This window comes from Triticum aestivum, chromosome 2D (genome assembly GCF_018294505.1).
Source record: "Triticum aestivum cultivar Chinese Spring chromosome 2D, IWGSC CS RefSeq v2.1, whole genome shotgun sequence".
NCBI classification, from domain to species: domain Eukaryota; kingdom Viridiplantae; phylum Streptophyta; class Magnoliopsida; order Poales; family Poaceae; genus Triticum; species Triticum aestivum.
In genome coordinates, this window is record NC_057799.1 from 13,972,748 (window position 1) to 13,997,741 (window position 24,994).

Genomic DNA, 24,994 nt, shown 5'->3' on the forward strand with positions numbered 1-24,994 from the left:
AATGCCCAAATTACATTTTCGGATCAATGCCTAACTTCATTTCCAGACCGATGGCCATATATCTGTAATTAGCACGCTCTTCTTTCTTTTTGGCCAGGAAAGTAACAGACTCTGACAGGACGCGTAAGTATACGTGAGAAACATCCACGATATTCAGACCTCACTTAAGATTCCGGCAGTTTTTGTTTTCCCTCTCAAAAATAGAAGAATGATATCTTTGGTTCTTAAGATCTTACAGTGTTCGTGTACTCAGACCGTCCCCGCAAATTCGGCACTTTCAACCATGGGAAATCAGGGTCTGAAGATTTTAAAACAATTTAAATCCATTTTCATTTAGTATCAGCTGTCCAATTTAACATAAAAATGAATAAGATAGCAGGTGGTTTCTTTATAATGCCTTGGGAGATTCAAAATACTTAGATTAGTAAATTCTAACCAAAATCACAATGTTACTTTCTCAACACATGCTGAGTGTAAATTACTGTGGGCACGAGAGCATAGGTACCAAAGACGCATGATTTCAATTTTAAATTGCAACACCAGCTTCTAATGGTCTACCACCATATTTTGTACAGAAAAAGATATTCAACATCATCCTTTCTCCGCATCACGACCACATTTCAGCCAAAATCGGTACAGTATAATCCACTATCGCAAATTTAGGTTGGATCATCGCCTCAAAACCGGCAGGCATGTGTGCCAACTTGACTCACCTATTCACTAACATATATACAAAAAAAATATTCAGCTCTCATTCGCTGCGCACCGAGTTGTACTTCTCGGCAAGTGAAGGTGTGGCCGTTATCTTGCTCATCAGATTCTTCAACTTCATGCTGTAGTCGCTGCCACTGCACATCAAAAGTCGGCGTCAAACTGGTTAGAATAGGGCAGGGTGTAGTACACCAACGTTATTTTGACAAGCATAAAGGCTATTGCCACCAGTGGGTTGGTTATATAGTGCAGCCCTGTTTTGGTAGCTATAAACAAGTAACCAAAAGGATAAAAGACAGTTCAAATCTTAAGTTCTTGACTAAACCAGAATCAGTCGTCGACTAGTAGGGCAGAATCAAGCTTTACCTTATGCGGTTTACAGCAGCAATTGCTCGAAGAGCACTGCGAATCATGTCTTCATTGCGATCAATCTCCTGCTTCACTGCGTCACTCTTGGGTTTGTGACCGATGGTTTTCTCAAGAGGTTCAACTAGTGAGTCCAAAACTGAAATAGGACAATAATAATAGTAGTAAATATTAGAAAAAGGCATTTGCAGCATATGAAACATCCCGTTGAAGGTCCTTGATTATAACAAACCTGCAAGTACAGCAGACGGGCACTTGTCTGCTAGCTTCGAGAGAATCAGATGGCAGGGCATTTTCACATCATAATGATCTGCAATAAGCACAACTAATTAGCATCTTCTATTGAAAATACACATTGAATAAGATTATGCTAATATAGGTGATATACCATCTTAGAGTTCAGAAAGAAACACGGGAGAAGTACATAATAATAGATAATGCAGACCATATATATCCTGAAGAAAAACTGAAAAGCTAACCTATAAATACAAAATTTTCTTTCACAATAAACAAAAGGATGTTTTTTTTACGAAATAAACAAAAATAAGTTTGACACCAATGGTTCTATGCAGTTCAGGCCTATATAAGTACTCTGAAGTAGAGACGAATGACATGTTTGGTTGATGCCCCATGCAAACTCTGCCAAAGGAGTCACATGGCCAATTATTTGAAAATAGTCCATGAGAGGTATGGGTTGGTCTTGCCCATTTCTTGGTAAGCTAATCCAGGACACCACCCAAACACGCCCAAAATGCCGCAATGAACTGAAATATACAATGCCGTAACTGTACTTACCACCTAAGCCAGATAAGAGGAAAGGAACGATGAAGGACGACGGATTCACTTGATCAAGACAGTTATCCAGCAATGTGTCCACACATTCAAAGGCAGCTTTCCTAAGCTCAAGCCCGTCATCGACGACATGCTTGAAAGGCCCTAGATCAACGGTCCTGATCAATTCTTGCTGCAAAGAAGGAGATCATTACTTCCTAGCTATAAATTGCATGTGACACCGCCAGATCATCATATAACTAAAGAAAAGAAATAAGCAACCAAAATTAGGAAAGGATACCTTCACGACAGTCTGGTCATACAAAAGAGGCAGTAATTCAGGAAGAAGACCTTTGATCAAACTTGGCTTGTTGTGGGCAGCTGTGCTCAACGCAAGGACAGCTGCACGTCGCACATGCTGCAAAGTGCAAACGACAAAATGCAATTATCATCTTCACATCTTTCTTTATGAACATTAGTTAGTAAGGATGTAGGTATTATTTCAAGTAAAATTACCCTGTCACTATCTTTAATTAACATAAGGAAAGTAGAAATCTCAGAGTACAAGATTGCATCTATCTTTCCAGTCCGTTCAACGATTGAATATTTTATAGCAATGGCAACTGTAGCCCTTGTGTTTGCTGCTGGGCTAGTTGTGCGTTCCTACAAAATTATATGGAATGGCACATTAGATCCCATATCATGACGTAAATGAAACATAGGGTGCAACTTTGCTAATTGTCCACACGTCATACCTTCAGAGCAGGGATTAATTTGTTAGGTTCAATAAGTGCAATTTTGCCTAAACACTCAGCAACCACATTCCGAACTCCTTCCTCCTCACTTTCGCAGTGATTAAAGAGCAATGCCAATATCTTCACAATGTTTGAGTCCTGGAGCTCACTCTGGCCGGTATGATCAACAGACTGTCGCGCAATTACCTGATAGGTTTTGCATTAGAGCACAAATTAAACAGCAATCTTATGGGAGGTGCTTTTTACAAACATAATTCCATTAGGAACCTACCTCTTTCAGTGAATGAAGCAAGAGATACTGCTTCTTCTGTTGATTGTCAATCTGATCCAAGATAAATGGCAAATACTTGGATAAATTGCCAACAGCAATGTTTCCAAGAGCATATGATGCTGCAGACTTTATCTCCTCAAAAGGTGACTGGAATGATTCGATCACGATGTTCTCAATTTGAATATGACTGCTGAGGTCCTTCCTTCTTCCAATTTCTCCCAAACATAACAAGGCCATGTGTTGTTTAGCCTGGAAAACACATTATAAACAATTAAAAAATGACAAAGAGAAGGGCACAATTTATCTTCCGAGTCAAATAATGCAAGTAGAGAACATGTAGTATACGAATTCACAATGCTATACTACTAGATTGACGATGCCCACAAGCGATGTTTTGAAAAGCTAGCTCACATGAATTAAGGCCTGTTATGTCAAAAGATTGCAAGTATGACATAGATATAAATGTGCAAATCTAGTGATCAGAAGACAAGCATGATCAGGAAGCCTTACAGAATTAGTAGAACTGTCATCGTTTAGAATGCCTTTAAGCATTTCAATAGTTGATGCACACTTCTGATCACCAGCTGCTAGGCATAGCACAGCAACACACTGTGCAATAGAGAATAGTGCCTGCTTGGAAAGACCGCCTGACTGTGATGGTTTAGCAGTGGAAATAAGGGAGTTCAACAAAGTTTCAAAGCTTATATTTGCAGATTGGACCAGTGCAGCAAAAAACTTCTGTAGTGCCTGTAACAGAAACACTGTCCCCTGTCAGTTGGAGAATAAGAGCAAATCAAGTATTTATATTTAAATACGAAAATACATACCTGCAGTGCTTGTCCTTGCAACAGAGCACTCCTGATCAAAGTAAGGGCCTCAGGCAAAACTTTTTGTTTCACAGCTAAACCAACATTTTTAACAGATCTTCTGTCGACCATTATTGTGCAACACAGTTCCAATGCTAGAGCGGCCATATGCAAATCACCGTCACTGCCACAACAGATATTCCAACATCAGTCATCATGGTAGACAGAAAATGGAGATTTGTTGAAGAAAGCTAAGCAAGGGAAAAACCTTATGAGAGTAGAAAGTTCAGCTAATATCGTTTCATAAGAGGACGAGCCAATTTGACTCCCATATGTGACAACCAGAGAATTTAGGGTTCCCAATGTTGCCTGCCTAAGGGCTCTGTTGGCCTGTGGAAACGGGCGAGTAAAGAAAAACATTAGTCTTCAATTTTTTATGTGCTGTCTTTTGATGTGCTGTTTAACATATAGCCATATAGGATGTTTCAAGTTAAAAATCAAAAGAAACTATGTGTAGAATATATCTCTACCTTTCGAAGGAAAGCTGTGAGCTCAGAAACGACATGGTCCAAGACACATGAAAGATCAATACGAAGAGGTGAATTTGCAATCACCGCAAATGCCTGTAAAGGAATGAACATTTTGAAAATGCAACAGAACCAACAAAACCAGAGACAGGCATATAATCGACTAGTCGGGAAAACAGAGAATAAACAAATCTGTCTAAAAACACAACCAGTTGGCATTAAGCAAATGATGACAGGGTACAGAATTAAAATTGTGGACAAGACCAACGCAAATAGATTGGTATATTATACTCCCTCCGTCCCATAATATAAGACATCTTGACTAGAATTGTAAAAACATCTTGCACTGTGGGGTGGAGGGAGTAGCATATATACAATTAAAGTTATCTTTACATCAATGAACCCACCACAAAACCATCTCTATAATAACTTCCCAAGCAACTCAGCAAATGCACCGAACAGAATGGTTACATTTGTTTTTCTACCATTGACTAGAATACTCAAATTCAACTCAACATTAACCATCACATTCCCATTAGTTTTGATTCTGGAGGTGCAGTTGATTGCTTACCTTGACCGCTGTAAGTCGTGTAATTTCATTGCCCATCCTATCAACAAGTATGGGAAGGCATGAAGGCAATTCCCTTTGAAGACCATCACCAAAGGTGGCGATCACAAGGCTCATGCATGATATGGCACACTCTTTAACTTCCTGGAAAACAGAATAACATGAGAGAGAGAAAGAGGTATGTACAATGTACGAAGAGGAGAGTGGGCTAAACCTGATCTTGATCTTGATTCGCCAAGCGGGCCAATATAGCTTTATAGATTGGAATAATATATGGCCTAAAATCTATGGAACGTTCCTGTGTAACAGCAGAACAAGAGCTTAAAATATCACTGTAATTGGGTGCTTATAACATCACCGCCTGGAGTATAAGGCTGACCTCAAAGTTTGGACGGAGCACCCGGACCAGCTCCCCGCACACCCGTAAAGCCTCAGCGGTGACTTTGTAATACCTATCTCCAATAGCAGATAATATTGGACCAGAAAGTGCCTGGAAATTTTATTTCACATTGAGAAATGAGTAACGATAAGTGTCTCAAGTGGTTTATCAAAGATGGTAGCTATAATACCTGGATGTATGGATGGAACACAGACGGTGAATGAGAAGCCATAACAATCCTAGTAAATGCAAGGGCCTCAATCTTCAGGTTGGAGGTAGAAGATTTATCCTATAAAACAAAGACAGTAAGTTAAAACAAACAGAAGTACTGCGTAAGAAACTACTCAGCAAATGAAATACACTAACATTCAAAGCCTTCTCAATCCCAGGAACAAGTGACCCGAACTGATCAGCAAGACAATCTGGTAACACAACAACAAGCTCCTTCAATACTGAGAATGCTCCAACCTGAAAATGCCAAAAAAATATATAAATCAAAATCGAGTCCAAACTCAACACGGATATTTTGCAAGATCATTCAACAACAAACCTTTGTCTTGACTGATTTTTCACGCAACTGCCTATTGATAGACTTGACAACTTTGGGTACTTCTTGCTTCAGCAACCATCTAGGGCTGCAAAGTATACCGATTGACAATACAGGCTCAGTGAAAAGAACATGCAATCACAATAAACATACATTTCCCCTCTACGCATAATAAGTCAAATCCAACGATTTTTGCATCCAAATATGAAGTCTTGTCAAGTTTTAGCTAACGTAGGCTCAGTTAAGGTATTAATCCAAAAAAAGAAAAAAAACTGAATCGTATACTACTTATGGCAAATTGTAGAAGAATACGGTAAGAATGTGTAAACAGGTAATAATAAAGATATTTTGTTTACCTAGACTCATCAATGTCACCTTGTCCTTTTGTCACATTACCAGTTTGGCGTAACAACTCAATAAATGTGTTGAAGATGTCCATCTAGGATCAAGGAGAAGCTTCGTAAGATTGATATACAATGACAATTCAAATCCAATCTAGCAATGAAATACCAAACAGTTACCTTTACATTCTCCTCTCTTTCCCTAAAGCGGTCGACTAACTTTGGACATGCCTGCAAGCAACCAAATAAATTATAAAAAGTTTCATAGAGGCACTTCATTGAGTGGCTAATTTTCAAAACAAAACAGGTAATAAATGGTTGGCATCAGCTCAAAAGCATCACTAACAATATGGACACAATAGAATTATGCCATCATGAAGAACAAGATTGTTAATGTACAGTATGTTGGTTTAACTTGCTGTCGCCAACATACCTCCTGATACATCTTAGACAACATTTGAGGACGAGATGCTATAATTGCAGATAGGCACTTCGCTGATGCCCGGCGAACCTTCCAGCTTGCATCCTCATCATCTGTGTATTCATCCGCACTCTCACTGGAAGAAAATGTTAAAGATGTTTCAATTACATTAGGAACCACAGTTTCTGTATTATAAGAAAGTGACATACTCATCCTCTTCCTCATCCTGTACTTCATCATCAGTATCCTCTTCCATGCTATCAGTGAAATTAGGATCATAGCTTACATATTCCAAAGCAAGATTCAAAATACCCTCACAATATGGGGAAATATCTCTTGGACATCTGAGCATAAAACTCTCAAGGGCCTACAAGATGGGAGGTAATTTATAGCCATAGTGAAGCAACGGTAAGAGTAATCTAAGGTAAGAACTGAACATAAATTCTCACCTGCAAGCTGTACTCACGGAGCTCTTCATCATTTTCTGATGCACTTGTACAATAGTTTATGAGCAAAGGAACAGCTTCAGCAAGGTGTGGTCCAAACCGGTATCCAACTGAGCGACTGTAAGTCAAAATAAATTATATTAGAACTTGAGCTGCACCTAACAAAGCTCTTGTACTTCACTAACATAATTATCCTTGGGTATTATCATCCAGCAGATTTATTTTTTTAGATATTTTATCGATGTTTGAACTAGCCAAATCTGAAGCTGCATAGCTCACACATGCTGTTGCTCATAAAAGCAGTTATGAACAAAAATTTGCAGCACTTGGTAGGTCAAAGCATATACCTTAGAGCACCAATCATCTGGATATTTGTTCGGGTTATGTCAGACTTTGCCCTTTTAATTTTCAGCAATTTGATAACCTCCAGAGTTGCCTTGGCTAATAGATCATCTGACAAACATGGAGCAAGCGATGCTGCAACATAAAGCGAAACATTAGTCACTATAAATAATTAAGATTGCCAACCATTTGCAAGCATTAACAATCAAAATAACTGTAAAATGCAATCAGGTATACCAATGCACGAAACAGACTTCTTTCTGACACTTGCTTGAGTGGAGCTCAGCTGAGTTAAAAGTGCAGTGAGCATATACGCATGATCTTTCGTGATCACGTTGCCGAATCTATGAAGCACATCACTTAATATATCAAGACATTCACATTTAATTTCAGCACTCTTTCCCTGTCAACAAAAGAAAAAATGTATCAAGACAATTGCATTTAATTTAAGAGTATGTTGTACAAACTTCCAGATAATGTCACAAGTAAGCAAAAGAAAAAGGAAGAAGCAATGAACGTAAACAAAATGCTGCCAAACTGCCCTAATAAACGGATATATTGGACATTCCCAAATAAATTATGCCAAACTGTGTATGTTGTTTGTTGCTGATTTTCCAATTAAGAGTCTTCCAGTGTCGAAAAGGATTAGCATCATACTTGTCCCACAGAAGCGATGATAGATGCCATTTATTCCATAAACAACTCCATTAGCTTCTATGTGGTGGTTAAAACTAAAGCACATAACTTCTACTTCCTCTGTAAACTAATATAAGAGCGTTTAGATCACTAATATCCAATATGGATTTCCAGGTTGGTCAATATTGATTTCTCTAGTTAATACTCCCTCTGTAAACTAATATAAGAGCGTTTAGATCACTATTGATCTAAACAAACAAACGATAAAAGGTTAAAAAAAGGCACATATTGGGTTTCACTTCTCTTGCCCACAATACGTTGACTCGTGATTGCTAACAAGCAGGTAACTACAATAGCAACAATGTACAGGTAAAATATATCTGGACCCATACTGCATGACCAAATTAACAAGGTATACAAGTGGTCATTTCCATTGTAAGACGGAACAAATGGATGAGATAGTGAGATACACAGAAAGCTACTCCCGACTTGCACATATGAACACCTTCCCCATTAGAAGGCCGTATGAGGAGCATTAAACCTTAACCAGCAAGCACTGGAAAATTCAATTACCAGACCAAAACTACACATCTGAATAAATTAATACTTAAAGAGGCCTACAATAACAAAGGGAAATTCTGGCAAGCACAAAACAGATTAAAAACTTACATTGGTGACACCGTTGATTAGCTGCGGGGCGAGAGAAACTAAAATCTTTTCAGAAAGTGACGCCGTAGTAACTTCCACAATGACTGCCTTCAGAGCTATACTAGCAGTATCACGATGTTGGTCCTTCCCATTGAGTAATTTATCACAAAGCTTGTCGGTCATCTCCACTACTCTTTCCTCGTTAACCTTCTTAACAAGTGGAGCCAAGCTAAACAATAAAAGAAATAACAAGAGTAAATGTAGTGAATGGATGTAGGGGGGAGGTAATACAATTAACCAATTAGGTACAAATTTCTCTGCAAAAGTTTAACCCCACAAATGCATAAGGAAAATGAGTGTACTTCAAAAAATAATGTTATTGCAAGCCAATAGCCAATCTAGAAGATAGAAGAGGTATGATGACATCTTATTAACAAATAATAACAGGCTAATGCATCTGACAGGTACTACAGCGTGGCAAGTAGTATTATCAGAATGTTCCAAATTCTAGCAGGAAGGAAGGGATGATCAACAATAACAGGATCTTAACATGCAAAATCCTTACTTCCGCAATAACCGCACCAGAAAGAAATGTGAGCCACAAATGTATCCACAAGATAATTTCAATACAAACATGAAGAACGCAAGCATGCCAAACATGAAGAATCGAAACAACGCATTAAGTAATTTTAAAGGAGAAGGTACCATTTCACAGCTAAACCAGAAACATCTCCTGAAGCATCTTCCAGTTGTTGAAGGACAATATTAGTCAACTTTGATTCAAGGTCTTGATCTGCTTTGAAACTCTCTTTGTTCAACTCACTAAGCAGATCTGATGTAGCCATATATCTGTAGTCTTTATCTTTCCCTGTCATCTGAAAGCACATATACGAAATAAAAAATGTTACCAAGCATGAATAAAGAGCAAAAACTGATGATTCCTTTGTAAGAAATGCAAATTGGTATAATGGGTACCTTCTCCAATATGCCGGTTATGTTTGTATTCGCCATCGTGACGAACCTGTGTTCAAGTCCTCTTCACAAATGTATTCAATAGTATCCTAATAAAAAGCAAATTATGCAATGAGACATGTTCAATTGCCAACAGCCTAACAGCATATGTCTTGCTAAGTGCATGGTTTTTAAAGCTGCGCCAAACCAACAGAATCGATGTAGGTGCATTCTGGTAGGACAAGTAGGCTGGATGGAGAAAAAACGGGCAGAAAAAGAATTTAGAACAATCTAATGTGGAGGTCGGACACCTGACAACTGCTTCACACCAATGTGCCTACGAATGCAACACGTGTATGTTGTGTTAGTAACGAATATTAGTTACTTATTCGTGCTATTGTGGATAGAGGTCAAAATATTTGCAAAATAAACTACAGGGGATTCAAAACACATGATATGAGATTCAGTTGTAGTACACTCTATGGTCTTCTTTTATAGCATAGCAGCACACCAACTAAGAGAACGAAATTGAAAACAAGATAAAGAAGGCATAAATCTATACATCGAGCAATTTAAGAACAGAGAAGAATGACATTAGCACTAGTCCATTTGTATACTTTTTAACACCAGCAACCAACCGAAAATAGCACAAACATACAGTCTCGCATGTAGACACACCATATGTACATCATCCGTGCTCAACATTAGTACACAGCACTGATGCTACCATACGACCACGAATTGAATCACTGGACACAGAGGCCGGGATGGCAACGATGCTCCTAGATCCAGGAGCCTCGTCAGATGGCACTGGAGCGAACGGAGAAGCAAAACTGGGACACATTGACATTGTTTTGTAATAGGAACCTGAGTAAAAACTCAGGGTGACCATGGTCTAGCACCCTGATGTTCAAGCCTGACGCAAGCTACCAAGTCTAGGTGAGCCAACGATAATAATATCATCGAACACACATGATTTCCAGATTAGAACCGATGCTCAAGTCCTACAAGCAACTACTAGGCCCAACGACTTGAATAGAAAATTTCAGGTGCAACATCAAAGACATCCTGAGCGCTGCAGCCGACTACCGAGCCGAATCCACAACGACGACCTAGCACTAGCAGCAACCGAGCGGTATCAATCTACACAAACCTAGACAGACGAACAGAACCAGCATCAACAGCATCTCGGACCGGCAGATCTACCCGGCAATCAGGCACAATCGAGAGGGGTTCGCGCTGCAGCCGACTACCGAGCCGAATCGACAGTCAAATCCAAACCAGCACTACTAGCATGGAACGAGCGGAACCAGCAACGATGGATCGAGCGGGAGTAACCCTAACGGCGACGGGCGGAGCACCAGCGAGAGAAGGAGGAGCGGGTCGGAGGCCGCGTACCTTGAGGAGGAGGAGGGAAGCTTGCTTGGCTTCGATTCGATCGGAAACTTCTCGGGGGCTCGCCTGGGAGGGGGGTTGGATGGGTGGGGCGGGGACGGGAGGGGATGGGGATTTGTAGTCGGCGAGGCCGGCTGCGGTGGGGAGGAGTGCCAATGCCGCACGACGCCCTCCGACGAACGCTCGGCTGCGGCGCGCGAGGGACGTCGCTTGCCGATCGCCGCTGCCGGGCACGGGGAGGAGAGCAGAGCACCGCGCCGGAGCTGAGCACGGGGGAGTGGGGATTTGGGGGAGAGTTAGGGTTCTGGACATATGCCCCTTGGGCTGGGCTTGCTGGGCTGGCCAGCGGGACATTTTATCTGCGACGGCCCGAAAGGATGGCCCATCAATAGTTAAGTTGATAGCATTTGCTCAAAAAAAAAGGTTAAGTTGATAGCCCTCTAGAAAGTATATATGTTTAAGGCTCATTTTATTAGTCTAAAAAATGTTTAAGGCTCATATAATTCAAACATCGACTCTAAAAAATCAGAGGAATTTATAGAGTTTTTATATGATATGGATCATTAGGGATCTTTTCCGACATAGTTTGTTTGATTCGTAGGGATTGGAATCATAAGGAAAAGTTCGATCCATCCAAACCTCTTTGTGCATTTTATTTGTTTTTCCTATCGTATTGAACACTCATTGATCCAAATTTCTACTATTTTTTTAATTCTATAGGATTCAAGAGGCCATATCTCTCCAATCCGACATTTTCCATATTCCCGTGTTTTGAAAATTCTACAAATCAAAGAGACCTTAACCCCTAGGCTATTAGTTTTGGGACACTTCTTACCCTAAAATTTATTACGGTGTTATTAAAATACAGTCTTAACAAACCAGGTTACTCTCTAAGATCACTGTGCGCACAGCCGCGACAAAACGCAACAAGTCGCCTCCTCCCCCAAGAAAAGCTTAGCATTCCTCTGTCTTCCGCTGGCGGGAGGGTTCTGTTTCTAGATGTTCCTTCGAGCCTTGTTAGGGTTTGTGCCCTACTCAGGAAGACGAGACGACAGCGGCTCCCTGAAGATGGAATAAGGTTCTCCCCATCTAGCCCCCGTCCCGGTGGTGTGTCTAGCATCGTTGGTGGGTGTGTGGAGGTGTGTCTCCGGCGGATCTGCCAATGATGGATTTGCTCAGATCTGGTCGTAGTTCATCTATGATTGTGTTTCTTCAGGTTGGATCCTTCCGATCTACGCTACTCTTCATCGAGCGACGGTTGCCGTTCTGGTGCGCGGGTCCTATGGGGCCTTAGCACGACGACTTCCTGACTGTCTACTACAACAAGTTTTGCCCGGCTCCGGCAAGGGAGGGGCGATGATGACGGTGTGCCTTCGGCTCGCTTCAATGCTTGTAGTCGTCGCTAGGTGGTCTACGGTTCTGGATGTAATTTTCTGGTGTTGGTTGTACTGTCATGATTGAAGATGAATAGATCAAAAGCTTTCTCACAAAAGAAAAAAACAGGTTACTCTCCTCCTAATCCTGGTTTGTTAGGGCATGTACAATAGTTGATAAGATAGTCTAATCTTATGTCTTGCATATAATATAGAGATGACAGAAGAAATGTCTACAATGATCATCTCTTAGCCTTATCTTCAATCACTAACTATTTCTAAAAACGTGGTGAGACATATATTCTTAAATAAAAGAAGACAAGTCTTTTCTTATAAGTTCTATCTCCTTCATCTCATCATTTATACTACGTGCCACTTTTAAGATAGCATCATTGTACATGCCCTTAGCCACTTCGGGTGATGGGGCTCCAGCTTAATTTCTTCTCTACCAATTTGCACACGGCATGTTGTTCCTTTCGCATGATGCATCTCTCATGCGTTTAGCCCTGGTGCTTCCTCTCGAACCAGGCTAGTGGCGTAGACGATATGAGGGCTATAGGATCACGACGCGTGTCATGATGTCGTGTCTTCTTTATTAATAAAAACTCTGGTCGATTCGTTAGTCAACAAGTTCGACTCAAGTTGAGCCGAGTCACGAGTTTCGAGTTTTCGTTTCAGCCCCGACTGTGCTCTAAGAGCAAATATAGTAAAGCTGAGTCAGCGGGCTATAAGGAATAAACTAGTATATTCATGTTTAGTTGAAGCAAAAAGAAGGGGAGAGAAAAGGTAAGCGGGCTTTTCGTGAAGAGCCAGCTCTAGCACGTGCTCCTAGGCATTTTATGAGAATGAAAGGTGGGCCACATACTAAAAAAGTAGTATATTTTTTTAATCTACTATTATACATGTTGGCTATAAGATGGGTTGTGGATGACATGACAATAGCTTATAGTCAGCAGCTGGCTATACTATTAACCATGCTCAAAAAAAAGTGTTCATCTATCACATAAAAAGGGTTTGTTTACAAAAAAAGCTCACATGGACGTCAACGTCGTCGAGATCGACAGTCCTGGGTGTTGAGTGAGATTTAACCAAACCCGTACAAAAACGAGTGTGAGTTTTTTGCAGTCATCCAATACTGCATATATTGCCAACGAAGTAAATTTATTGACCAAAATCTTTTCTCAACGAAACAAAATATCCAGATTTATTTTCATACTTGTTTTTGTCTGCACACAACCATTTGCCGGTGACGTCTACACCGCTGATGGCCAGCAACCACGAGATATCACCGGCGGCAACACACTGGCGCACACGTTCGATGAAGAAAGAGCCACGGCTTCACCTCGCCCGTGGCACTCACAGGCCAGTGGATCAAAAGGAGCAGAGCAGGCGGTACCGATCACTCCACGGCGCGTCAATGCCATGGCCTCGGCCCAGCCCCTCCGCGCCCTCAACCTCAGGGCGTTCGACGAGACGAGGGCGGGCGTCAAGGGCCTGGTCGACGCCGGCGTCACCGCCGTCCCGTCCATCTTCCACCACCCGCCGGAGACCCTGCCCCACGGCGCGCATCGCCCTCATCGCTTCACCGTGCCGGTCATCAACCTGTCACCCGCCCTGCAGGGAACCGCGCGGGCCGCGGCGGTCGCGGAGGTGAGGGCGGCCGCGGAGACGTTCGGCTTCTTCCAGGTGGTGGGCCACGGCGTGCCGGAGGCGGCCACGTCGGCGATGCTCGCGGCGGTGCGGGGCTTCATCGAGGAGCCCGTGGAGGCCAAGGCGCCGTACTACACGCGGGACACCGGCCGGCGCGTGAGATACCAGAGCAACCTCGACCTGTTCCAGTCGACGGCGGCCAACTGGCGCGACACGCTCTTCGTGGAGATGCTGCCGGAGCCGCCGGCGCCCGAGGAGCTCCCGGCGGCGTGCAGGCGCGTCGCGCCGGAGTACGCGCGGCTGGTGCAGCGGCGGCTGGGCCGCGCGCTGCTGGGGCTGCTGTCGGAGGCGCTGGGCCTCCGCCCCGGCCACCTGGAGGAGGAGCACGGGTGCCTGGAGGGGCTCAGCCTCGCCTGCCACTACTACCCGGCCTGCCCGGAGCCGCACCTCACCCTCGGCACCCCGCGGCACACCGACGCCAGCTTCCTCACCGTGCTCCTCCAGGACGCCGTCGGCGGCCTCCAGGTGCTCGTCGACCTCGAGGGCGCCCCGGCGTGGGTGGACGTGCCGCCGGTGGCGGGGGCGCTGGTGGTGAACGTCGGCGACTTCCTGCAGCTCATGTCCAACGACAGGTTCAAGAGCGTGGAGCACCGCGTGGTGTCCAACGCCGTGGGGCCACGGGTCTCGGTGGCGTGCTTCTTCCGGACGGACCGCGCCGCCGCGCCAACGACGGTGCTGGCGCCGATCGTCGCCGACGGCGACGAGCCGCGGTACAGGAGCACGACGGTGGAGGAGGTGGTCCGGCAGTACTACAAGGTCAAGGGCCTCGCCGGCACCTCTGCACTCCAGCACTTCAGGCTCTGAATCTCATGACTGAATCCTCCAAACTTGTATATTCACTCTGCTATGTCTGCTCTGCACCGTCCTCCGGCCATGCCTTCTGAATTTTGATTGATGCACAAAGCCAAATAGTAACAAGTTGAGTGCTCCATTCAAAAGCAAAACAAAACAAAACAAAACATTGGGGTCGGTATGCTTAACTGAGCCTCGTTTCCAAGCGATCGGCCAGAAAGAGCAGAGCAAAAGTAACAAGCATGAATTCAGAGTTTTAAAATTCCAAACGCTTTGTGCCCATCATCACTTCCTCTATGGGCACTCACACAGCCACACTGCCTTTCTATTCTCTAGACTAGAGGAGCCTTTCGGCAAAAGTTGAGCAGTCTGCAGACTAGTTTACCCTGTCTGATGAGCAACTGGCTGTTGATTACATACTGAGAGAGATTCTTAAGTTCATCAATTCGGGGGACCGTATGTCGAATAGCATCGCAAAAGTGCAGCATTTGATCAAAGTGTACCTTTCTCTAGGGTTATCGGAGTGTGCTTTCGAAAGCCGATGTTGATCCATGATGAATATTCTTGAAGAGATCGATGGCATGTCCTTGACGAGGCATCATCATCTTCATGCATGTGCTCTGTTTGGGCTGTCCAGTCTCCACCAGGGTTCACCTTTTCGGTCAAATTTTGGCTGAAATTCAACCACATTTTGAGTTACTGCTGAGCCTGGCTCGAATCCAGGGTTTGCCAATGTCGGCGGTGGCACTGATACCTCAGTAAAATTTAAATTTCAGCGAGCAATTTGCTCCTCTTGATGAACAGTCCACCGGTATAGCATATGTTCCATGTGTCCATTGCTGCTGCCTTTCTTTCACCTTTCGGAGACCAAGGAAACACCGCCGGAACCAACAAAACGGCGGCAAGTAACAGCTGGTAAATAACTGCCATTCAAATTCTTGAATCCTCAGAAAAGCCCGGGAAACCAGCCAAAGCATGTCCTAATTATGGTCTGCTCCTTATCCTCTTGTTACTGTCCAACAAATTTCCTTGCTCCTCTACTACAAATAGCCCTTCCTCCTCGGCCGTCGGTACCCCTCCGCCATTCTTCCCCGCGTTCGCTGCCAAGGCACCAACGCGCCGGTCGGTGGTCGGTGCCGGCAGCGATCGACGGCCGGAGCAATCCATAACGGGCTATGGGTTCCTGTGCTAGCCGTCCAAGGGGTTTCCCTGAGTGGGAGAAGCCCATGGTGGATGACATGCCGGTCACCCCTAAGGCTGTCGCTGCACCCGTAGAACCAGATGCTCCGGTTGTCGAGGACAAGTATGAGGTCCTTGTCGTTGAAGCGCCATTGGTCGACCCCTCGACACCAAAAGCCGAGAACGCCTGCAAGGTGAATGAAGAGCTTATCCCCGAGGTCAGCGAGCTGCCGGTGCCAATGACTGAGGAGGCTGAAGAGGCTACCGAGGTCGTTGTCGTCGTTGAGGAGGTCACAGTGGCTGCAGAGAAGCAAAACTGACTGCCAGTTAGCTGAGTGTTTTGTCGGACAAACTAACTTATATTGTTTACGTTTGATGTAAAAGACCTTGCTGCGTTAACATATGGGAAATCTGGGGATGGCCAAAATGCAACTGACCTGGTTTGGCAGTCCATATTGCATTGGTAACTTCAATGTCATGATTCTCAGAGCAAACACAAAGTTGGCAGTAAGATCTGAGTCTGGACAATCCGCAATCAGTTTCATATATCTGATGGAGATGATGAACAAGTTTGGGATACATAAGTTGACAGGTGATCAGGATACATGTTACAGTTGGTACGGTTAATTACACGTAAACAGCGCAAACGACATAATCACGACGCGAGACGAGACGAAGGAACAACATGGTGAGCAACATGGAGAAGGAACAAGGCCAACACAAAATACACCTGGAATCCTAGGTCTCCTTTTCCTTTGGTTCAGGGAGGGACTTCCTGAACCAGGGGATCAGAACAGAGGTCCTCTTCTGGTACAGCCTGTAGGCCTCTGCCCGGTGCTCCTGCTTCAGCATGCGCCGCTCGACGAGCACGGTGACGTAGCCGAGGCACATGCTGTTGACAAGCGCCCCGATGAACATCCACCGCTGCCCCAGGTTCCAGGCGAAGAGGTACACGCCCCACCACCAGAGCTGCTCGCCGAAGTAGTTGGGGTGGCGCGAGTACCCCCACAGGCCGTCCTCGAGGGTGGGGACTGTCGGTTCGCCAAGCTGCTTCAGTTTTTCGTTCCTGGTCACGAACTGGTGCAGCTGGGTGTCAGCAAAGTAGGCGATCACGACCCCGGCGATGCAGACAATCGTCGCCACGAGGTCCCAGATGCCCAATGGCTGGTCGCTGGAGTGGATGGCGTACATCGGCAGACAAATGCCAATCAGAAACACCTGCATCCAACAAACACGCCGCTTTTGTCAATCTGGCGTAACAAGTTTGTGACCACCATGAATTTCGACCCAGCTGATTTATGTAGCAAAAATAGCAGCAGGGTATTTCTTCAAACACATTTCGCTCATGTACCAAAAGTTCTGAAAACAAGCAAGCATTCCAGTGACTGCCCGAAGGAACGCCTGAATTTACCTGCTGGGAGAGGTAGACGGCGAAGAAGGACATCCACCACCAGGTCTTGCCGTACTGCCCGCGCATCTCGGAGAACCTCCAGTCCTCCTGCTTGCCCCACTGCCACCCTTCCCTCCTGAAGTAGTTGTGCGTCAGCCTGGCGCTCCACACCCAGGTCAGCGCCACCACCGCCGCCGACCTCGCCGCGTTGGCCACGGCGGCCGGGTGCGCCCGGAAGTAGTGCAGCAGCATCACCGGTATGACGGTCCAGTACAGGTCGATGAGCTGCGACGCAAGCCACGCATTTCGTCAAACAGGTACGGTGCAAGCGACGTCCAGCGACAGATAGCATGGGCGAGGCCAATCATTGGAGCGGCGAGATGGGATTTCGCTTACCCAGTTGTTGGAGAGGAGGTGGCCGATGAGCCAGAAGAGGACGTCGACGTTGAGGAGGAACATGACGTTGGCGAGGAGGAGCGGGTGCGCGGCGCACCACGAGGACACCGGGCTGGCTGCGACGATGCTGTGGTCGTCTTGGGGGCGGACGAAGGCGAGGTAGAAGAGGACGGACGGGAGCGGGACGAGGAAGGCGATGGCCATGTTCTTGAGGTTGCCGCCGGCCATGGCGAGCGCGCTGCGAGTGTCTCGGTGGCGGGTGGTGTGCGTGTTGGGAGCTGAGCGGAACGGAGCGGAGAGGGTGTGTGTTGGTGTGTTCCATGGGCGCCGTTTTATAGCGTTGGGACTCGGTAAAGCTTTGGGATTTTCAGTTTCCCCTTCGCGTTGTGGATGGCTCAATCATGTGTTAAGCTTTGATTTAGGCCCCATTTTGATGTTTATAGCCCCATTTTGATGTTTATACATACCTACAGTTTTTGCTTTCAGATTTCATTGAAGAAAAATACGCACATGGGAATAAACATGTGAATTTTCTTACAAAAAAGAGTGGACACATGACAAAGGACATTGAGATAGACTATGATTGCCCCGGTGGGTGTATTTGGTTCGAGAGATAGATTTTGGTGACGGTGGGTATCCCCAACCAGCTGACTAGGGATAGCCATTTTTTCTATTTGGTTGAGTGAGATGATAATGGTTGAAGATGGCCGCTCATATGTTTGGTTTGAGAGATGAACAACGGATAGGAGCTGTGGTTACCCTTTTTCCATTGTTATGGCGAGCTTATTATCAAAACCTGGAATCCCAACCACTCGAAAATGCAAGTCAACATACAGACCGATAACTTGCATCACACACGCCTTCCTTAATCCTCAACACAGACCATTTGCCACTTCCGAGATCGACAGAAATCAAGAGCGCGTGGGGGCCAACGCCGACGTAGCTGTTGAGAGAGATTGTGTGCACCATGGCTGAGGCTAGGTGCACTGCAAAGAAGGCCACTGGCCCCGAGAGCGTGCCTCCCGCGCAGGCGGCGAGGTTGTCGGGAAGCTACGCGGTTTTTCTGTAAGGATGTTTGTAAGGTACTATATATGATCCTTGACATATGGTGATGCTAGGAAGTGCAAGGTGCTGATTTTTAGAATTTGGAATTTGAGAGTTTGATTATGACCGACTCCACGATTTTGATCAAGATTTAAAACAAATTTCACTCTTGCGGGAGACCAGTCGATGGACGACGACCAAAGTGGCGGGCAAGACGTGGAGGTTGGAGCGCCATGCCTTGTTGACGCATGCATGGGACCAATCTTTCATACTGTATGGTGGGTAGATGCCATTGTCTTGTACAGTAAGTTGTGCTATCGCACGAACACTCACTCTCGGCTTAACAAGCAACCCAGACCACAATCTACTCGTTCTTTTTCTGAACTTTTTCTCCCTAGCCACCGCACAAATTGAACAGGCCGGCACAGGTGCCTTGCGGCGATGATTAAGGTACGTGGCTAATTAAGCTATTATTAGGTCGTAGCGTGGGTGTAATGATGGGCTTAGTTTGGCACCCCTTTCTCTACCTAGGACCACACTCACTGACAGGCTCATCGCTGTAGGTGTACGCGTACGTCTCTTTCCTTCACTGCAGATCCATCCCTCAAGCAGTGCGCACCCACGCTACGCTCCAGCACGCCGCATGCATGCGGTCCCTCCGATCTCCAGATATGCAGCTCTATTCTGCAGTTTGTTTTCGTTACTTTAAGCCTTTGATTTGATATATAACAAGGTAAAAACCCAAAAGGAACTGCGATGAAGATCATGCATGCACGTAGATCGATCAAGGTGGCGTCCATGCGCGAGCAGCTTTCGGCCCTCGTCGATGATCCATCCATCCCTCTTCGGTCGATCATGAAAGTATTCATACATACATTGTGTGGTGTGATGATGAGGGTGAACGTACGGCGAACCAATCAATGGACGATGATTGCTGTCGACGGCGCCGTCCGTCCGGCGGATCCCAGTAGCCCAACGGATCGATCGTTTGTCTAATTGATTGATGATCCCACTAGTACCATATACTCATCACCATGTTGGAAGGTTATTGCGTTTGTGCTCCCTTCTTTTTCTTTATACTACCCTTTTTCATAAGTGTTCTTGCTTTGTTTTTGCCGTAAATTAAGGAGGTTCGGGGAGATTAACTAATTAAGGGCATGAACAGTGGTCGATAAGGCAATTTTATCTCAATCTCGCCACGTAATCCAGAGGTGACACACAAATGATGTACAACGGGGTGGTCTCTTAATCTTGTCTCTAGTTCCTTAAAAATCTGGTGAGACATTTCTTGCTAACAGATCACCCCTTAACTAGAGGATACCCCGTGCGTTGGTGCGGGAATTGGTCGAAGCAAATTTGAGTTGACACATGAGAGCCATAATAAAAAATAAATATGACTTATTATATTTGTAACAATATTTATTGAAGGAAAAATATTTTTTTTCATGCATGGCTGAATGTTGTGATGGGTCTTTTCCCATGCATGTTGAAGTGGGCCTTATCCCATTCATAAATGTACGATGATGTGGCATATATGCATGTTGAGATAAATAAATTAGTGAGGATGACTCTCTTAGGTATATAGGATAAGACATCTCTCAGGACATAAGGAACTGCACTGACTAAGATTACTTACTATAAAGGAGATCGAGGAGAGGGTACCTAACGGAAAAAACGTAACTAATTGTAGAAGAACCGCACTGACTAAGATTGCTTACTATAAAGGAGATCGAGGAGAGGGTACCTGACGGAAAAACGTAACTAATTGTAGAAGAACCGCACTGACTGAGATTACCCACGTCGACAAAGTAGACCGAGCAGAGGGTATCTAAAGACAGAACATAGCTAATTGCAGACGAACTGCATTGACTAAGATTATTCACTACAAAGCAGATTGGCAGAGGGTATCTAATGGTAGAACATAGCTAATTGCAGACAGAGTTGCACTCAAAGCAGATCGAGCAGAGGACTAATGGTAGAACATATCTAATTGCAGAACAAAGTAATGTGAGCATGACTGTAGCTAGATGAGTACATGGTTTAATAAATATGTGGTTAAATTTGTATATTGTTTAATCCCTCACATATGGTTTAATAAATTTGTGGTTAAAATTTGCACATTAGTTCTCCAAAAACGAGTATATCTAAAGCAATCCCTCATATATGATTAAATTCATACTCTAGAATTTTCTACAGATATGTATTCCTAATCATATAGTGGAACCACTATTATAATATTATACGTCTTAGAGATATATCTAACATAAATATGTATAAACTACATAATTTAGACAAATATCCATTCTTTTAGTTATATTGTAGAAGATGAATTCAGCGCAACGCATGAGTACTTTTCAATAATATACATTACAACTATATAATAAATTAATAATAAAATAGGCATTTAACTTTGTTTTGTTGTTAAGTATGCCAAATAAGTAATGGAAATTTATACTCCTTAACACAATAGCATATTAAGTATAAAATTTTAGTATAAATTCGAAATATACTAAATCTAGCTAGATTTCTTTTACCTGGTTTTTTGACTTTTTTCTATCAATGAAAAGTCGGCCAATGAGATAGGGACACGTTATTTACTGGGGGACATAGGCGTGTAAGCGCCGGGGTGGACCTAGCGATTTAGGTTACGATCAGGGGACATTCTCTCCGCCCGCATATGGGCTGCATGCCGGCGTGTTTGATTTGGTCACATGGTTTTTGTCTGCTTGCTGTTTTGCCTGTGGCCGGCTGCATGGCGCCGTGATTCCTGGGCCGGCTGCTGCATGTGCGTCTGCATGCCGCCGTGGTTGATTCAACTGCATTTTTTTCTTACGTGCTTTTTCTGCCGTTCACTTGCATGCCGTTTGAGTTTTTGCTTCTCTGTACGTGCGTGTCCATCCACCTGTTACATGGATAGTGGTCATTGTACGATGTTGTTATACGTCGAGTGCGTTGTGTTGATTGGGAGCTCGCCACGTTATTCGGTACTGCCACCGTCTGTTTAGAGGTTGACGTGTGTTGGGCTTCCAGGCGGTGCCGCTCTTGCCATATGGTCTCGAAACCATTTTTCTCGATCGTTCTGTATCCTCCTGGTTGATTCAATTAAGGTTTCTTGTTCCTGGGGACGCTATATATAGGTGGCTCTCCCCGTTGGTTCTCTTTGCCTTGTGGGCTACCATTTCTATTTTATGCCTATTGATGGTTCGTCCTGCCTCTGCCCGGAGCTGGAGCAACTTGCGCCGCTCAGGTCGCCATCCTGGTGTTCGAGCAGCCGTCATTAATCGGGTGTGTCATGGCCGGAGCCGAGCTACTGCTTGAGGTCGTCGTGCGTTAGTGAGAGAGGGATGCCGTTGGTGGCCGATTGTCCGCTGTTCATTCATTGCGCCGGGGTCACCATGCAGTTCGTCGTCCTGTCTGCTTGCTTCTCTCTTGATTTTTTCCCCTTCCTGTATGATTATTGGGTGTTTACGTGTTTGTTTTCTTGATCTTTGTAGGGGCTGGGTCTACATCTTTATAATGATTCGTCTGCTGGTGGTTTGTATATTCTGGCGGCCACAACCTCGGCGACCCGGGCTACAACGAAAGCGGCTGTGGTGGGGACGGACGATGCTCCTGCTGCGCGCGGAGCTCTCGTGGAGGTGGCTCATGCATCTGGTGCGCCTGCAGGGGCGGCGGTATTGAACTCTTGATGGTGCGCATGGCGTACGTCGTGACTCGTGAGGCAAAGCAGCCTGGGGGCGTGAGGTCGCCCGCTCGATGGTGCCTGCGTGCAGGTTTCCCGGGATCCGTCTTGGGTGCTAGAGCTATCACGCCGCCGCCACTCCAGTCGCTGCCTCCGGCCGCTGTGAAGCTCCGCTGCTCGCAAGTCGTGCGGAGACAACCGTTGTCTAGCCCAGTTTACTTGTCGGAGCCGATCCGGTGCTTAGAGAGAGAGAGAGGAGGTAGCGGTATGGGGCTCATGATGCCAAGGTCCACGGTCCAGCTGCCACTGTCCTACCTCGGTCTAGGTTGAGCTCGAGGGCGGGAGCTGGCGGTGCGCTAGGGAACCGGAGGAACGAGATTGGTTAGGCAAGATCCGGATGGGAGGAATCTCCGCTGCTTTCCAGGGTCGCAGTCGTGGCCGTGCCGCCGTGCTCCACAGCATGGAGTATGCCATCGTCACGGACTCAGACGACCATTGCCCGGGTGATTCTTTGCTGTTCGCGGCGTGGTTGGTCGCCACGACACTCAACTTCGCGGATTCTACGTCCGGTGTCCGCTATCGGCCGGCTCTATGCAGGCGACTATGAGGTGGCGGGGCAGTCGACGGGCCCTGGGCATGCCGGCGCACGCGTTCTCGTCGACCAATGGGCTATTCTCCGGGACGCATTGGGGGTGCTCAGCGGCTTCGTGTTGCGCGCGTCGCTGGACGCAGCCGTCGATTAGGGATCGCTGGCGGGTGCACGAGATGGACGACCTGCTCAGGTTTGGCTACTCGATGGAGAATGACAACCAGGCGCGGATCCGCCTGACTATCATGTCACGGGAGTTGACGAAAGACGACGTCGTCACGGTATCCAGAGCCTGTACGAGAGCAACTCAAACTTCAAGGGCGTCACGCCGCCGGCGACGAGCTGCAGGGAAATCCACAGCGGTCTGCGAGCATGCACTTCGCGCGGTGGAGCGGCTTGGCTGGCGTAGCGCGCACAAGCGTTTGTGTGGGTAGTTGCTCATCGATGGACGACCTTTTTTTCAGAACCTCGTGAGCATTTAAACACTGGTCACTGGGTGTGGAAGATAGCGTATATTGTATATACGTGATTTTTACATGTATAGAGCAAATCATACACGAATTAATAGATACTGGAGGCTTTTCAAAGAAAATATGATACACTTAGCAAAAATAAAATGATACACTTAGCAAAAATAAAATGATACTCTGAGTTCACTAAGCGATTCATTCCTTCTTGATTTTCTGGGCGATCTCTTCTTTCCTCGACGGTTTTCTTATCCACTCCATCGGGTGGATGCGCAGAGAGAGGGAGAGTTCCCATGTATGCGAGCTCTTACGCCGGGTAGGGAATTCAGACTATAAACGAGTACAACCAATCAGCTGCATGCAAACTACCTCGATCTATATACCCGATCCATGCAAAACCAGGATGGTAAATCAATCCTAAATTAACTTAACAGGTCAATTCTTTCCTTTGTATATCTTTTCTTCTTGTCAAGCCTTTCCTTGGGTCCTTCCTTATGCGTAGAGTAAAAAAAAGGAGGAAGTACAAGCTAACAAGAAAAATAATTTATCACATGGCATATGTAATAAGCTATAAAAAACCAGAAAAATAATTTTCCCTGGGGGTTCGGTTCGAGGGGAGTATTGAGGATCAGTAATTAACTGCTTTACACGAGAAATGTTGGGAGGTTAACATAAATCTAGGGAAGAAATTGGACGCATGGACTGGCTTAAACTGAACTTTGTAAATCGTTCATCTTACCGCCCTCAATTTGTAGAAATTGCAAAATTACCACATATACATGGATTTTACAAGAAATATGCAACACCTTTGATTTAAAAGTACATCAGTTCGATCAATTTTTTTGAACTTACTTGTGTCAACATGGATGTACTAATCCCATCTAACAATTTCTGAGACATTATACTACTCCATATACCCACGGCACTCATACCCGATGATCCGATAGTATCGTGCACCAGGCTTAAACCACCTCGGGATCACCTTTAAGAATTGTATTTTTCTAAATGTACCATCTACTGCCTTAACTTTACAATAAAATAATAGACTAAATTCATAATTTTTATAAACCTAGATATATGACTATTAGCAAAAAAATTAACTATAAAGCATCCATACACATCAATAAACATATCATTCCCACATTTACACTATTATATAACCAGATGATCCTTAAGACCATATTTATTTATACACAAACAAACACAAACCAATGACAAAGTTAAGATATCATTTCAAATTAGTTCCAACCAGCCTTTGCAATAGCATATCTACATGCCTTTCTATCATCCCATTTCATAGTTCATTTTGCATCAAAGAAAAGCATTATTTTCCCAATTTAGACCCTCCGTTTCAAATTAGCCATCTTCCCAAGTGAACATATGATTCTCTCCACAACTTCCTATGTGTATTCACGTCAAATATAACACATTGGTCCGATCAACTATATCTTCTATCAAATCAAACATGTTATCATCCGATACGAGTACCTT

At 44.9% G+C, this 24,994-nt stretch overlaps 3 protein-coding genes and 1 long non-coding RNA gene across 5 annotated transcripts; 2 read left to right on the forward strand and 2 right to left on the reverse strand.

The window, feature by feature from the left end:
* Window positions 1-500: 500 nt before the first annotated feature.
* Window positions 501-11,176, reverse strand: LOC123051116 (cullin-associated NEDD8-dissociated protein 1). Of its 2 annotated transcripts, XM_044473900.1 has the most exons (30): window positions 10,885-11,176; window positions 9,798-9,823; window positions 9,511-9,596; window positions 9,241-9,410; window positions 8,557-8,764; window positions 7,489-7,654; window positions 7,257-7,386; window positions 6,913-7,027; window positions 6,673-6,830; window positions 6,476-6,599; window positions 6,223-6,273; window positions 6,058-6,140; window positions 5,705-5,789; window positions 5,521-5,622; window positions 5,345-5,443; window positions 5,155-5,265; window positions 4,990-5,073; window positions 4,779-4,919; window positions 4,211-4,303; window positions 3,949-4,070; window positions 3,702-3,864; window positions 3,385-3,621; window positions 2,875-3,123; window positions 2,604-2,789; window positions 2,365-2,511; window positions 2,150-2,266; window positions 1,873-2,041; window positions 1,310-1,387; window positions 1,078-1,216; window positions 501-848 (listed from the first exon to the last, which is right to left on the reverse strand). In XM_044473900.1, exons 3-30 carry the CDS (start codon window positions 9,544-9,546, stop codon window positions 752-754), a joined length of 3,660 nt encoding a protein of 1,219 aa, XP_044329835.1. In that variant the 5' UTR covers window positions 9,547-9,596; window positions 9,798-9,823; window positions 10,885-11,176; the 3' UTR covers window positions 501-751. The 2 variants fall into 2 exon arrangements, with proteins under 2 accessions (XP_044329835.1, XP_044329834.1); XM_044473899.1 differs by lacking the exon at window positions 9,798-9,823.
* A 2,264-nt stretch (window positions 11,177-13,440) lies between these two features.
* Window positions 13,441-14,841, forward strand: LOC123051117 (1-aminocyclopropane-1-carboxylate oxidase homolog 1-like). Its single transcript, XM_044473903.1, has one exon. It carries the CDS (start codon window positions 13,677-13,679, stop codon window positions 14,766-14,768), a length of 1,092 nt encoding a protein of 363 aa, XP_044329838.1. The 5' UTR covers window positions 13,441-13,676; the 3' UTR covers window positions 14,769-14,841.
* Window positions 14,842-16,456: 1,615 nt separating this feature from the next.
* On the reverse strand, window positions 16,457-18,034 carry LOC123051118 (uncharacterized protein C594.04c). Its single transcript, XM_044473904.1, has 3 exons — window positions 17,722-18,034; window positions 17,347-17,610; window positions 16,457-17,153 (listed from the first exon to the last, which is right to left on the reverse strand). Exons 1-3 carry the CDS (start codon window positions 17,947-17,949, stop codon window positions 16,674-16,676), a joined length of 972 nt encoding a protein of 323 aa, XP_044329839.1. The 5' UTR covers window positions 17,950-18,034; the 3' UTR covers window positions 16,457-16,673.
* A 3,077-nt stretch (window positions 18,035-21,111) lies between these two features.
* LOC123048284 (uncharacterized) lies at window positions 21,112-23,623 on the forward strand. Its single transcript, XR_006423260.1, has 2 exons — window positions 21,112-22,165; window positions 22,260-23,623. It is a non-coding gene; the product is annotated as an uncharacterized lncRNA (long non-coding RNA).
* Window positions 23,624-24,994: the final 1,371 nt, after the last annotated feature.

Coding starts and splice junctions, on each gene's coding strand:
- LOC123051116 (XM_044473899.1), bottom strand. CDS start 9,546: ATGGCGAATACAAACATAACCGGCATATTGGAGAAG. Junction 6,600..6,672: donor CAGGATGAGGAAGAGGATGA/GTATGTCACTTT, acceptor ATTTTCTTCCAG/TGAGAGTGCGGATGAATACA. Junction 6,274..6,475: donor TGTCTAAGATGTATCAGGAG/GTATGTTGGCGA, acceptor GGTTGCTTGCAG/GCATGTCCAAAGTTAGTCGA.
- LOC123051118 (XM_044473904.1), bottom strand. CDS start 17,949: ATGGCCGGCGGCAACCTCAAGAACATGGCCATCGCCTTCCTCGTCCCG. Junction 17,611..17,721: donor ACCTCCTCTCCAACAACTGG/GTAAGCGAAATC, acceptor CTTGCGTCGCAG/CTCATCGACCTGTACTGGAC. Junction 17,154..17,346: donor CCGTCTACCTCTCCCAGCAG/GTAAATTCAGGC, acceptor TGTTGGATGCAG/GTGTTTCTGATTGGCATTTG.
- LOC123051117 (XM_044473903.1), top strand. CDS start 13,677: ATGGCCTCGGCCCAGCCCCTCCGCGCCCTCAACCTCAGGGCGTTCGAC.